This window comes from Pyxicephalus adspersus, chromosome 8, assembly GCF_032062135.1.
Source record: "Pyxicephalus adspersus chromosome 8, UCB_Pads_2.0, whole genome shotgun sequence".
In the NCBI taxonomy this organism is placed as follows: domain Eukaryota; kingdom Metazoa; phylum Chordata; class Amphibia; order Anura; family Pyxicephalidae; genus Pyxicephalus; species Pyxicephalus adspersus.
The window spans coordinates 58,124,607-58,139,035 of NC_092865.1; the positions used below are offsets into that span (position 1 = coordinate 58,124,607).

General features: G+C 37.5%; 1 protein-coding gene across 1 annotated transcript in view; it reads left to right on the forward strand.

Annotated features, from left to right (window-relative positions):
• The window catches only part of ADAMTS9 (ADAM metallopeptidase with thrombospondin type 1 motif 9), a 146,410-nt gene that overhangs the window by 83,223 nt on the left and 48,758 nt on the right, over nucleotides 1-14,429 (forward strand). Inside the window, exons 25-27 of the mRNA XM_072421214.1 lie at nucleotides 33-326; nucleotides 1,808-1,969; nucleotides 4,015-4,191. Coding sequence (XP_072277315.1) covers nucleotides 33-326; nucleotides 1,808-1,969; nucleotides 4,015-4,191 — 633 coding nt within the window. The remainder of the gene's footprint in view (nucleotides 1-32; nucleotides 327-1,807; nucleotides 1,970-4,014; nucleotides 4,192-14,429) is intronic.

Consider the following 14,429-nt stretch of genomic DNA (forward strand, 5'->3'; position numbering starts at 1 on the left):
ACTTTAATACAGTTTATATCTTTCTCTTCCAGTGCTCTGTGACTTGTGGGCAGGGTAAGGCAATGCGCCAAGTTATCTGTGTGGATTTCCTTGGTCAGACAGTTGACCAAAATGAATGTGATTCTGAGGACATTCCATCATCCGAACAAGAGTGCTCTATGTCTTCTTGTCACTATGTCAACCACGACCATGGAAGACCAATTCATTATCCCCCCAATGTGGACCAAAGAGTACAATCCAGCCCAACCCTGGCCCTTACGAACAGGAATAGTGACCATTCCCTAGGGTCTGGTGGAAACCAGTGGAGATTTGGTGCATGGGGAGCGGTGAGTTCTAATTTATTAAAATGTATATTATTTGGGGACAACCAAAAATATGTGGACACCACTAAATTATTGAGCTCTGGTGCTTCCAGTGAAAGGCATTGTTAAAGCTGCAGTATACAAAAACAGACATTTAGAAATATATTAGGCAATTGAGGACTTCCAACTTTGTGGCAATACTTTGGGAAGGGTAATTTTTCTGTTCCAGATTGAGAGGAGAATTTATCTGGTCTGCACAGAACTCTAACTGTAAGCCAACTTAACCTTTGTGAAGAATCAGACCAATGTCGAGTCAGGTCTTCCAGTCCTGGATTTCCACAGATCCACAGATTCTAACAGACACACTTCACAATTTTGCAGAAAGCCTTCACAGAAGAGACTTGTTAAACTACAAAGGTGTTCGGCAATGCCATATCAATACTCATTGAATTATTGGGATGTCCATTGTGATCACAGGTGACCACAATAAAATTTGGCCATATAAAAAGTGACACCAGTGAATTAAAAAAGTGTATTTGTCTCAGGATTAAGCATGATGTAGTGTAGAGGGTGTTGGTAAAATTTACTATTTTTGAGGTTGCTATCTGTGGACTGTATGTTAACTTCGTTCTTGCAGCATAGTAATTATCACACATGGTAAATGGTTAAAAAAAAATCAAATGACCAATGTTTTACACCAATGATCATTTTAGCTATCTGTGAGCATTCTTCCTACTGATCAACAAGGTACATTCTTCTCCCTGGCCACCAGTGTAAGGGGCATTCTTCCCAATGACCACCAGTGTAAGGGGCATTCTTTTCAAAAGCAAACCAATGTAAGGGGAATTCTTCATATTGAGCACAAATGTAAAGGGAAATCTTTTCAATGGCCACCAATGTGAGGACAATTCTTCTTACTGAGCACCAACATAAGGGCAATTCTTCTCATTGACCATAAATGTTAAATACATTCTTCTCAATACCCACTAATAAGACCTGATACAATACAACTCTTTAAGGCTGGAGAAGACACACTTTTAACAGTGAAGCTGGGTGATCCAGCAAACCTGGATTGGATGTCATCAAAGTCATTTGCTATTTGGTAGCAAATGTTTTAAATCCTGGACCAGGTTTGCTGGATCACCCAGCTTCACTGATAAAAGTGTGTCTTCTCCAGCCTTAAAGAGCTTTAATGAATCAGGCCCAATGTGAGGACAATTCTTCTCAGTGCCCACCAATGTAAAGGAAATTCCTCTCACTAAGCACCAATGTACAGAAAATTCTTTTCATTGCGAAAAAACAATGTATATGGCCACCAACAAAAGAAATTGTGAAGGTTATTTCAAGGTTTCCTCCATTTTAAAAGGTTGTTATATATTGAAGAGTATGGATTAAGGTACAAGACACTCATTTGCCTTGCCATGGAAATGGGATGGGAGAAAACAAATTATTCTTTTGTTACTTTGTCCATAAAGACAATGTTATTAACTAAGTGGTTCCTTTAGTGTTCTAGCACCTGTGCTGGGGGCTTTCAGCGCCGTGTGGTGGTCTGCCAAGATGGAAACGGGTATCCAGCGGGTAACTGTGAAGAAAGACTCAAACCAGCTGAACAACAACCGTGTGAAACCGGACCTTGCCCACAATGGGCTTATGGCAAGTGGGGAGAGGTAAGCTGCATTTTCCAACTATATTTAACTATTTTACTACTAACAATAGTGACTAACAATACTACCAACATAACGGTAATAACAAGAATTAGTAACTAACATTAGTAACAATACTAATAGTCCCTTTATGGATTAGAGCATGTTTCACAATTCTACGATGGGCAATGGGCAACTGTGAAGAAGCATGCAAACCAGTTGAACAGCCATGTATATCAAGAACATAGCCACAATGGGCTCTTGGCAACCTGGGAGAGGTAAGCTTCATTTGCCAACTTGCTTTAAAATATATGTAGACCCAAGAACAAAGATGATATTGCAGCTTAGCAGTCTGTAATGTGGTGGCTGCAAGCTTCTGCAAGTACAGAAGATAACCTGTTGTTCCAAAGAGAAATCTTCAATCCTTAAGATTTCCAATAGACTGATGTGAAATCTCAAACATTGTTATTAGCCTTCTTAGCTATCTTTTTGGAAAGGAGGAGAGGGGAGGTATGTGGGGGACCTAATAAGGAAAATAAAATTAGGTTGACAACACTTTTCTATAAATATTGTACAGCTAGTAATCATTGTTACCCTAGTAAAGAAAGTTTGTTATTGCACGCAAAGCCTGAAAAAACCTATGCAGCCACCACATGGAAGGACTTTTATGCTGCAGCATATTTTATTTTTACTTTATGATTTAGATGCATTTCAACTGCTTTAATACTAACAAAGTAATAATACAAATAGTCACTAACATTGATAACAGTCACTTCATTGACATATCCTAAGAAAAACATGGAGGCTGCCATTCCTCACGTCTACTTCTCAGAATATGATGCTATGTCTGTGGCTTAAATACTCTGCATCACCCTACCTGCAATAAGTATTCAGATGAACTTTTGATGTAAATGATCTAAATACTTGTTCTGGGTCAGTGACTACATATACCATAAGCCAATGTGCTATCAAAACAGCCAGTCAACACATGTTTTAAGACATTGGTCTGCCATAGCATCACCTGTGCCATTGTAGTCTCAAGATTTGGAGTATGACGTTAGCATTATAAGGCACCCGAGTTGCTCTTTGAATAGAAATCTAATGATTGTAAAATAAAATTATTAACTGAAAAAAAAATTAACTGAAATGTGGGATTTCAGGCAAACTGCTAAGATCTCATTATTCTAAAAGCTTGCCTAACCTACCTGAAATTTTTTTAAAACCTGGACCAGATCTATTTCGGATTTGCTGGATCACCCAGCTTCACTGATGAAAGTGTCTCCTCTCCTGCCTTGGAGGGCTTTGATAAATCAGGCCCAATGAATCAGCTTCATTCTGTCTGTCCAATTACCAAGTAGCTGATCCCATAAAAGGCAAAATTCACATCATTTAGCCAGACACTAGACTCCTAAAGGGTATAATCTGTCTGATGACAAGACATTGTCCATCCCCTAAAAAAAGAGAGCGCCTATATTCACAGAAACATTTTGAAACAAACTTAACAACTTTAAACAAACCAGCAGGTTGGACAACCTTTTGTACTAGTTGCTCCCCACCACAGCTTAAAGCAGAACTTGTTTTTACACTCACCTGTCCCCATTCCATTGTGGGTGCTGCCATATACTTCCTTCTTCTTTTCCTTGTTTTGATCTTTGTCCATCTTAATTGACTGGGCCATGATGATGTAATTCCCAAGCAGATGGGGAGAAGTTCATTAGTTCTTGGCACCCACAGAAAGCTGAGAAGTTTGACAGATGAGTAAACTGATCAGTCGAGGATGTAAATTTTATTGCAGAAGAGACATCACCTGTCCCTTTTTTATTAAAGCCCTGCTTGGTCCCACTTTAAAGCGTTGGCTGTGTGAAATAGCAGAGGTCTAAATATCACAAGAGTGTCTATACAGAATTGGCAAATAATACGGTAAACATATAAATATTCCAACCATCCATTGAGCTGTGTGCCTGAAATTCCAAATTATAATTTGCTAATACTGTAATTTATGTCTTGATTGGCTATATTCTTGTTCATTTCAAACCACTCATTCTTTCTGCACCACTTTAATTTTACAGTGTTCCAAAAAATGTGGAGCTGGCATAAGGACAAGACTGGTGGTGTGTCAGAAATCCAATAGGGAGAGATTTAATGACCTTAGTTGTGAAGTGCTCGATAAACCTCCCGACCGGGAACAGTGTAATACTCACAGCTGTCCTCCAGATTCTGCGTGGAATACAGGTCCTTGGAGCTCGGTATGACCATAGATATATTTCTGTTAAATACTGACAGATGGAATTGTACCCATCGTTCATTTTTTTATAGGACCAAGGTCTACCATTATATAAGTACAATGTTGTTTTTATTTGAACACAGCACTTAGTGGTGCTTTAGACACAATTGTCAGTTTTGATACAAGTTGCTTTTTGTCCAGTGTAAAACTCATTTCAGTGTTGCATCGGCATGTTTTTCCTTTGAAAAGAACGAGGCTTTGTATTCAGCAATGAATCAGACTGTGCCTGTGATATGCAGGCTGATAACCATTATGAGTTGGTTTCAATTAGATCTTAAAGGACTAAATATGAAAGGCTCAAATGGCTGGTATCATAGAACTTCCAATGAAATGTTATATAATGTCTGTACCGGCCCCTAACAACCAGATTTAACTATTCATCTTTCAACTGTCAACATAAATACAATGATCATCTACAGTGTTAGAGGTGACAATTTGCCATAAATAAGGGAGGAGAAGCAAGGTAGGCTCTACCTATGCTTATTTCAGTTATAATGGTTTGGATATTTCCATTCCACTTCTAGGATAATGCCAGTGGCAACACAGTCTTCTGGCCATCTTCATCTGTCCACCATTGGCTGGCCCTCTTTGGTCGGCCAATATTCAGGTTCAAGACTCATGGCTGTCTTAGTTGGCTGCGGTGTAATGTGCAGCAGTTCATTGATCTTGGCATTTGCCAGGATTGAACACTGAGCTGCAACTTAGTGTACAACAAGGGGAAGATTCTGCATGAGTTGACGGAATCCTTTGTTGAGTCACATGCTCCATTCCAGAAAGTGCTAAAACTTTTCTTCAATCCCAGAGGTTTAGCAAGACATGGATGAGCCTTAAAACCCACACCGACCTCTGTAGCTGCAACGACTGTGGAGCAGTTCCTTCTCAAATTCACCAAGTCATCGGCATCACGGGTTTCCTTTGAGCATGCCGAATACACTAAAACCTTCATAACTGAAAGATTTAAGGACTGTATCTACCTCTCCTAATCTTGACTTTCAAAGCATGACTACCTTAGTTCAGATGCACATGATTCTGGTTGTTTTGTATACCTTTTGGCAGCTTTTCCCAATAACCTAAAGTTTAGTTATTACATAGAGAACGGTTTACCTTGAATTTGTAAATATGTATCCAAAAACCACAAAAGTATGATAAAAAAAAGATATATAGGTATAGATATAAAGGTATAGTATTTAGAGAAATTTGCAGGACTGCATGTATGACTTCAGTAAATTCTGAGCCACTTACCCAGAAATAAAGACCCATAGTATATAGATCACACGTTCACTCTGGCGTTCCAGATCCACATGTTTGCTCCACAACTGTGACTCAAAGTATTAAAGCAATTGGATCAGCATGACAGCCATACAACTGACCTTCTACTGAAGGAATCAAATCTAGAGCTTTTGTCGATGGGCGTTTAAAAACGGGCAGCTCTTCAGACTCCCCTACCCGGACCTGCATTGGAACTGCTTTTGTGATCCCATTGACTTTCATGGGGAGAGAAGCATCTCTGATGCAAAAAATAACAGACCGACATCACGGTGCTTTAGCCTTATTTTATTGACAGTACAGATTTTGTAATATATTTTATATTTTGGCACTGTTTCCCTGTGATCACATTCACCTAACTGATAGGTATATTGAAGTGTTAATTTATTTGGTGCAGTTTTATTAATGCTTGCTTTATACAGTATACTGGAGAAGGACAATTGGTTGTAGTATGTGATACTCATACAGGCTTTTCTAGTAATATTATTCTTTGATTTTGTATGCTGTAAAATTACCTAAATTAATAACACATTTTAAAAAAGTTCAGATTTTGGCATACAGTTTATTTTGGCATACAGAATTTATTTTAGAATCTATTTTGTCAAACAGGAAACAATACCCAGAAATCATATAGTTAAAATTGTTTGTTTTATTTTATTTTTTAGAAATTCAATTCTGTTCTAAAACATAGCATTTGTAGTCAGCATTTGTTTAATGTCTTTGTTATCTACTGCATGATAACTAATTTAATATATTGTTTAATAATGAAAATTAAATATCACATACTACAATCACTATCTCCATTTAATATAATCTAAAAAAAAAAAATTTTTAAATTAGTTTTGGAGAGAGTAGAAAATAGTTATGTTTCCAAAGACACAACAGGAATTTAAAGGATTATCTCTAAAGTGAGGAAAAATCTGATGTTAGTGGGAAATTTGTACCTCATTGACAGTGGGCCCAAGGACACCTAGAGGGTTGTAGGGACCTTCCCCACTCTATTCAAAATACAAAAAAAATGTTCAGACTTTGGATAAACTTTCAATTCAATTTAGGTTTCTGAAGGCAGTTTTTCTTTGCAGTTTTTAATATTTGTTTTTTTTTAGTACATTTAATTTAAGACTTGTTTTTAGTAAGCCTCATATCATTGTCACAGTGTCCGCTGTAAAAATGTCCACTCTGCTTTTGGTATCAGTCGACCCAGAGCTCATAGTTTAGTTTCTGGTAGATGCCAAACAGGAAAAACCATCTGTTTCTTAGAATTTTGGTGGCCAGATCTCATTTGCTAGGATTCCTAGCTCTGACCACCAACTAGGGCCAATTCTGGGTAGCTCACGCTGTAGCTGCTTTTAAATGCCATAGATGTAGCGGGAATCTTACAGTTCTGAGGTTGGTGCAGCAGAAGCCAGACTGGGAAATCTCAATTGCAAATCTGCCATAATTAGTTCAGGGCTGCCATCTTCCTCTACGCTATGCTTATAACTTAAAATAATAATTCTGCAGTGGATGACCCTTCAGAAACTATTTTTCCATGCACTTTGTGGCCCTGATATTTTTATTCTGTATTTAAAATACTTTTCAAGGTTACAATGATTCCGTTTTTGGTGCTATGTTTTTTTTCTATATATATATGTAGCATATCCAGTTTCATACCCGGATATATTTTGGGGTTGTACAGATATGTAAAAATATCGTAATCACATTTTGTAAATTATGTGAACAGGGAGTTCATTACCAGGTTTCACTGTATATTTCATTTTCACAAAAGTTTTTTTTGTCTGTTTATAAATAGATACATATATACATATCTATATATATATATATGGTTCTAAAGCACTTTATCAGAAAAGGATATTGATATATATTGAGCTCCTGGTTGCAACTTAATACTTCTCGTGTGTGACAAAGTCTGAAAAACGGATTGTCAGGATGGTCTATACCATGCAGCGATTGGATGCTATAGGCAACATGGACAGTCCTTTTTTCATACGCGAGGCCCAGCATTGCAAAGCTTTCTGATGTCATTCCAAAGCCATTTCCATGTTTTTGTTGTACCTCATCTGAAAATGTACATAGCCATTAAACCTGCAGTGCCATACTGCCTTACTGTTACAAGGGACTGACTTTTGTGTTCAAGATATTTCTTTCCAGAATACAGGTTAGGATAAATAAATGTGAAATAACTTCAACTCACTCTCCAGCCATCTTGTTTTAAGTGTTGTTTTAAAGTTTTAAAGTACATATTGTGTGGCAAATTGGTTCAATTGTTTTCAATTTCTGTGTTTTAGTGAGGCTTTTGCTTTTAAAGTCCAGGTTGTACAATGGAATTTAAATTCTATCCATAATGCTAGGCAGGCATGTAGTAATCTGATTGGTTGATCTCAATTCTGAATCTTTATTCAGTGCAGCAAAATGAGACAACTCCAGCTTGCTGATTTGACAACTAAAGAGGAGCTGCACACTCATAAATGATCTCTCTGTTCCTCTAAGATGTTTATTGTCATCCTATGTGCTGTACATCAGCATCTGTTTAGTCATATTTAAAAATATGTTTAATCATTTTATTGCATACAAGTTCAGCTTTAAAACAAGGAGGGATTAGTTCAGATGTTTGGCCATCTCTTTCCCATTTGGAAGATTTCTCATCACTTCTTGTCATGTAGGCACAACAGAAAATTAGAGAAGATCTTTCCAGAGTAGGAGCTATGTCCTCTTAGACAGTAGACAAGTTACCATTGACAAGACTTACCATTGGAAGGTACTCTCTTTATTTCCTTTCTATTACTGTTGGTCACCAACACTTACAGGGGCAAGGCCTGGTATACCCAAGTAGGTTCACCACCAATTTTGTTCTTCTGTTTTGTGAACATGCCAGACATATATGTAATTGGGTGAACCACAAAACAGATGGAAGTTCCCTTATTGGCTTTGCTTGCCCCTTCATACACACAACCCAACTGATGTTTACCGACATGTCTGATCTGTCTTGTGGAACCGCGGTTTCGTGAAACCCTAGGTTCCTCCAGAGGTTGCTGGGGGTTCCTTGATCAATGAACAGTTATTTCCTCTCGGGTCAGTTAAGGAGACACCAATGATCTTTATGGCTATCAGTAGGGGTGACATTCTACCACTGACCAGCAAAGTAAGAGACGTTCTTTTTAATCTATTTAATATAGAATATGATAATATGAATATTATAATATACCATGAGCTGTGGATATAGTATTCATAGCAAGGGTTCCCTGAAGACCTGAAGGTATTTCAAGACTTCATGTTCACAAAGGTCTTGAGAGGCTGGTCTAAAGTCTCTTTCAATCAGTTGGCTGTTAAATACACTTTAGATTACCTTTAGATCTGATCATTTAATTTTCTATTGTGTAGTTGTTCATCTTAATAATGGCAGGGATTTTCTTTCTCATGTCAAAGTCTCCAGCAAGGAGAACAATGAGCCTCAGAGAAGTGACTCAAATATCCTGTTACTACCAATCAGAGGGAGTGTAGGGACAGAAGTGTTTAGGTACCATCACATACATAAGGTGCACTGCTGTTTTTCAGAAGGAACTCCAAACTAAAGGTAGATTCTCCAGGGTACTGCCTAGGGACAATTCACATAATCGAGATTCTCCCTATAACATAGCAAATCTTCCTTTTTTGCATTCAATTCCACATTAAGTAAACAAAATAGTGTTCTCTATAAATTCTTAAGTGGAAATATTCACTTTAAATTCTACAGCAGGCAACTCCAGAAAAAACACACACAAGTCAGCCCACCTTAAAGAATGTCTGCCTGTTTATACTGAATAAACTTGGCCTTTTAGTTTATGGATGTGAAGTAGGGTACTGTTCATATATGACAATGTTAGCTTAAGCAGAGCCGTCTGCTGTTTCTCTTTACAAGTGTGCGCTGTAATATCTTTTCACCGGTCAGACAAATGAAGAGTTCCGAGAGGTTGGCAGACACGGAACATGTTTACGCAGCTAAATAAACATATATCTCACCGCAGCAACAATGGCCTGAAGTCTTTTAGAGAATGTAACCTTGTAAAAAGTTCAGATGGTCCAGTTGGGGGGTTTGCTTACTTACAGTGTGTGGCCCTGAAAAGATACAAAGGGCATTTCATCTGGTAAGACACAACTTATTCTGCAGATCAAAGGGAACCTGTTATCTAGAAAACACTGTGTACTTATTATAAAGGAGAACTCCATAGAAACGTCAGTGTATTGATATGAAAAAGTAAAAATCACCCGTTGATATTTTCTGTGGTTCTGTATTTGGAAAAAAATATATATATATGTATATATATTTATATACTCATATATAAACATACTCATCTCAGCCTGCCCTTGATCTAGTAATATTTAATACTATTATACTAATATACTATAATACAATAAATACTGATGAGGCCGCAGAGACACTTGTCAGAAACTCCTGATCAGAGCCCACATGTGCCCTGTGCCTTTTTATCCATTCCTGTGGAGTATTTGTACAGAATACAAACTCTCCATAGAATTAGAAAGCGATTGAACAAAACATATGAACTCTATCTCAGCCTGCCTTTCATTTAGTAAAATATTACTATTGATGCTCATCAGAAACTTCGAAACTGTGCCCATACATACACGTTCCTGTTGAGTATTCATACTTAACAGAACACTGATCATAAACTTTCCATAGGATTAAAAGGAGATTGAAGTAGGTATATGAACTCTATCCGTGACTAACCTTGATTGTTTAAGATATGACTAACGAGGCCGCAGAGACACTTGTCAGAAACTTCTGATTTGAGCTCATGAGTGCACTGTGCACCCTCCATTAAGTACTTGGACAGAGCACCGAGTACAAACTTTCCATAGGATTAAAAGGTGATTGAAGAAGATATATGAACTCCATCTCAGCCTTCCCTTGATGTAGTAAGATATCATTGATGAGGCCACAAAGACGTTCATCAGAAACTTCTGACCTGAGTCCACACATGCATTGTCCATTTTCTTTTTAGTCCTGCGGAGTTTTCACACTCGGACATGGCCCCTAATACAAACTCTCATAGGATAAAAGCAGACTTAAAACTGTATATGAACTCTGTCTCTGCCTGCCCTTGATCTAGTAAGATATCACTAACTCAGCTGAAGAGCTGCTCATCAGAAACTTCTGAGCCAGGTCCCGCACTGTCAAGTATTAATACTACGCCACATACAAACTCTCTATAGGTATCAAAAGAGATTGAACAACACATGCACAGACCAGTCTCTGAAGAATTTGACAAGTGGCTGTGTGGCTTTGTGAGGTATCTCAGGACATTGGGGACAGGTTAATCTAAATTTGGTGGGAGACAATGGGGCCAATGGAAGCGACTCTAAAAATGTAGTATAGTTTGACAGCTTGCTGTAATATTCTGGCTTCACCTAGTGGTTCTGTAACGTACTACACAGTATATGGTAGTTGAATGCTTGAATGTTTGAATGTTTTGTAAATTCTTAACAGTTTTTTACAATCCATTTATATTAATATATAAATGGATTTATATACTAATTCAATATTTCAAATAAGATTGTAGACTGAAATTCAGATTTCCCATAAATGAATATTTGGAAGCTTAACAAAACAGTGGTATGCAATACCCATTAGAATTCAGTAGCCAATAGTCTACAGCAAAACATATTGGTTGATTGGTTACCCTAGGCTGATGTTAGTAGCTTTTGCTACACTATATCTAGATAATACTGCAGGTCCTTTCATCAAAGATTAATTTATTTCTACTGAAGCTACATTTTGTGGGCTTCTGAGTAGGTCTGTAGTTTCTTGTCACATGAAAGCATGCAGAGCAATCTTTCTCTTCTGCTCCAATATGTATGGGCCAAGCCAAAGTGGCTTTAGAGGGTCAATGGTGCCTTAACCGGTGAACACACACTTTGCGGAGGCAGAAACAGGACCAGTCAAAAGATAAGAATGCCAAAAACTATAGGAATTTTATTTTAATCAGAGTTGGTGACAAGCGATAAATGTCAGAGCGAAAGTTAGATTAGCTATGTCTACCCAAGCTGTCCATTCAAATTCGACTTGGACATCCATCCATAATCATTGCAGAGCCATGCACAGGATTGTTTCTTTTACTGTTTTATTCACTGTCCCATCAAATTAGTAGAAGTAAGACCTTTATGTTACAAGTGTGTGTAGCTCATGAAAATCTCAAGGGTGGGCAATTTATTTCATATCCAACCTAAAAAGTCATTGTCCCTTTAAACTTCCATAGTGCAATACAAATGTACCTCTGCATAAAAAGTATATTCAGCGCTGACATAGACGGCTGCGTTTTTTAAATATCCCAAGGACAGCATTAGATTTTATTACAAATGCCTAGTTATTTAAAAAAAAAACATAGAAGAATTTGTGTTCACTTTATCGGCAAGGCCATTTAAATCAAGGCTGTTTGCAATTCATGCCATCTACGACGTTTCTGCCCCAGATCTAATACGCTGGATGGCTCTGCAGTCACTTTTGTATTCCATGTATGTATTTATGTATTATAACATATTTATTTTCCAGTACTTTTATTTAATTTTTTATGAATATTGCATAACATGATGACAGTATTCCTTGGCCTGCTGCAAACATTAAAGAAACATAGAGTGCAAGAGCAAGTCTTATTTAATTGCTGTACTGTATAATATCAGCTGTTGTATGATTTCTTTACCATATATTATACCACAATGTCATCACGCTTGAATTTTAAAGCAGAATATTATTTTTTGAACAGATGTTTTATATGATATCTTCATTATATGTTTAACATCTTTTACAAATAAAAATCCCATACAGGGTGAATTCATGATACTGTATTTGCAAAGTATTCTAGGCTCAGGAATGGTTTCTCACTTGTTACCTGTTCTGCAAATTAGGAATCCAGGGAGGTACCATCTCTTCTGGGAGAACAGAGGTGTTTCTGCACTCCTTGCCCTGCTATTCTGTTTTTTACAACCCAAAATATTCTAGCATACTAATAATTATCCTGGTGTTGTGGCTCTGTTGCCTCTTGCACACAACCCTAAATCTGCATGTTCTTTTAAAGATGCAATAAAAAGGTGAAAACAAGTAATTTATTAAAATTTGGAAAGTGTATAGGACACACAGCATCATGCATCAGGAAACTAAGGCTATGTTCAGATTGATGGTAAAAAATGTTGTTTACCAATCTTTGGCACCAAGCACTTGCCAATAGGTGCCCAGGTAAGGTAAAGTTTAGACCTGGGGATGATTTAGAATCATGTACACTGAGCTACAAATATGCGGCTCAATGTACACAAGAAAAAAGTCCTATGGTAAATGATTTCATATTCTCTTCTGCCATAAAAAAAGGCTGCCAGGGCATTTTTCTTAAATGGAGTTAACTTCCAATTTAAAATACCTTTTGAGTCATAGATCTTCATTTACGTGATGACCAAATCAAAAGTTCCCTTGGATTTAGTCTGGCCCAATGTTCCCTTTTACTTTAAGCCTGTTGTATTGGCTGGCGCATTTCGCTGAGTTCCTGTAGTTCCGCTGTCAATCACTTTGCCTGCATTATGGTGCCAGCCTTATGATTAGTAATAATTATAATGATCACAATTGCTTTCCCTTTCTAGTTTTTCATTCTCTTGCTAGTATTTCATGTCAGAATTGATTATTGTTAGCCGTGCCTCCCAAGCCATTATTAATAAGGCGGAGATGGAATTGTCCCCCGGAGAGTAAGTGAATTTATAATGGAAAGCTTTCTCTGTGGTAAGAGCTAACGCGGTTTCAGCATACCCGCTTTATGACTTACTGTTGAGCGTCTCACTTCTCAGATGGTCAGATACGGTTCTTCTAGACAGCCGGATTTACGGATGTCAGATAAATGATTATTTGTCTGCGGAATATCTTAGGTGACAGATCAGGAAAAACACATTTGTAATAGAGATGGAACATTCTGATGCAGCTTGTCAAGTTTGCCACACAGAAGCGTTGTTCATAACAGACAGAGGCTGCAATAAATAATAATCTGCAGATTTGAAGACAATGGAAAAGATAATTTCCAACTGTGTTTTTTCATTACATTGTCCCCATATGGCCGGATATACAATATGTGTACATTGGAATGTGTCCAAACATCACTTATGATATTAGAACATAGTAGAAAAAAATGGAAGGCAAACAGCTAAATAAACAGATGAAATGCCCAATGCGGGTCTGGTGGGATACAAGACCTTTTTTTCCTCTGCTGCATTTCAGTAATATAAATAGGTCTTATCCCTTCCCCAAACTATTCTCCAATCAGCTGTTAGCACATAGAATTGCAGCACAGTTATCTGGCTTCTTGTGCTGCTTCCCAGTTTTGAAGCCCCCACAGTATATCATCTACATCTCAACTGTCCCATTAAACAAATATATATATATATATATCTTTGCAGCAATAAATAAATGGCATTTATTTGCTCATTAATCTGCTGTTTTGGGGGTTCACATATCTCTGTCAGTACAAAAGTTTCCAGCATGGTCATGGCTACGGCCCTTCCTCTGTACATGTCCATGTCAGTATGGTAACCTTATACTATACAATTAAACAAACACAAATGCAACCCAGCATCCCCTGATTACCTATAATTTAGAATCCTCAATTTTGTGCCACTAGATGGTGCTGTGCAAGTAGAATATGTATGATCACTACACGCCCATGAGGTACAGTTGATCACATGCAAATTTTGACTTTCAAAAAGTCAGCAGATAAAATTTATTTTTATCTCTAAACACTCCCCCTGTCCACTGATATGCAGAGATTGGTTACAATGACAGTGGTATCTGTAATTGACAGCTTGACGTTACCAACTCTATGCTGTGCAAAAGACAAAACAGGTCCAGCCAAAATAAGGAATTTTTGGGTTTCAGAGACAGACTTGTGCAGAGTATTTGTCCTTTGA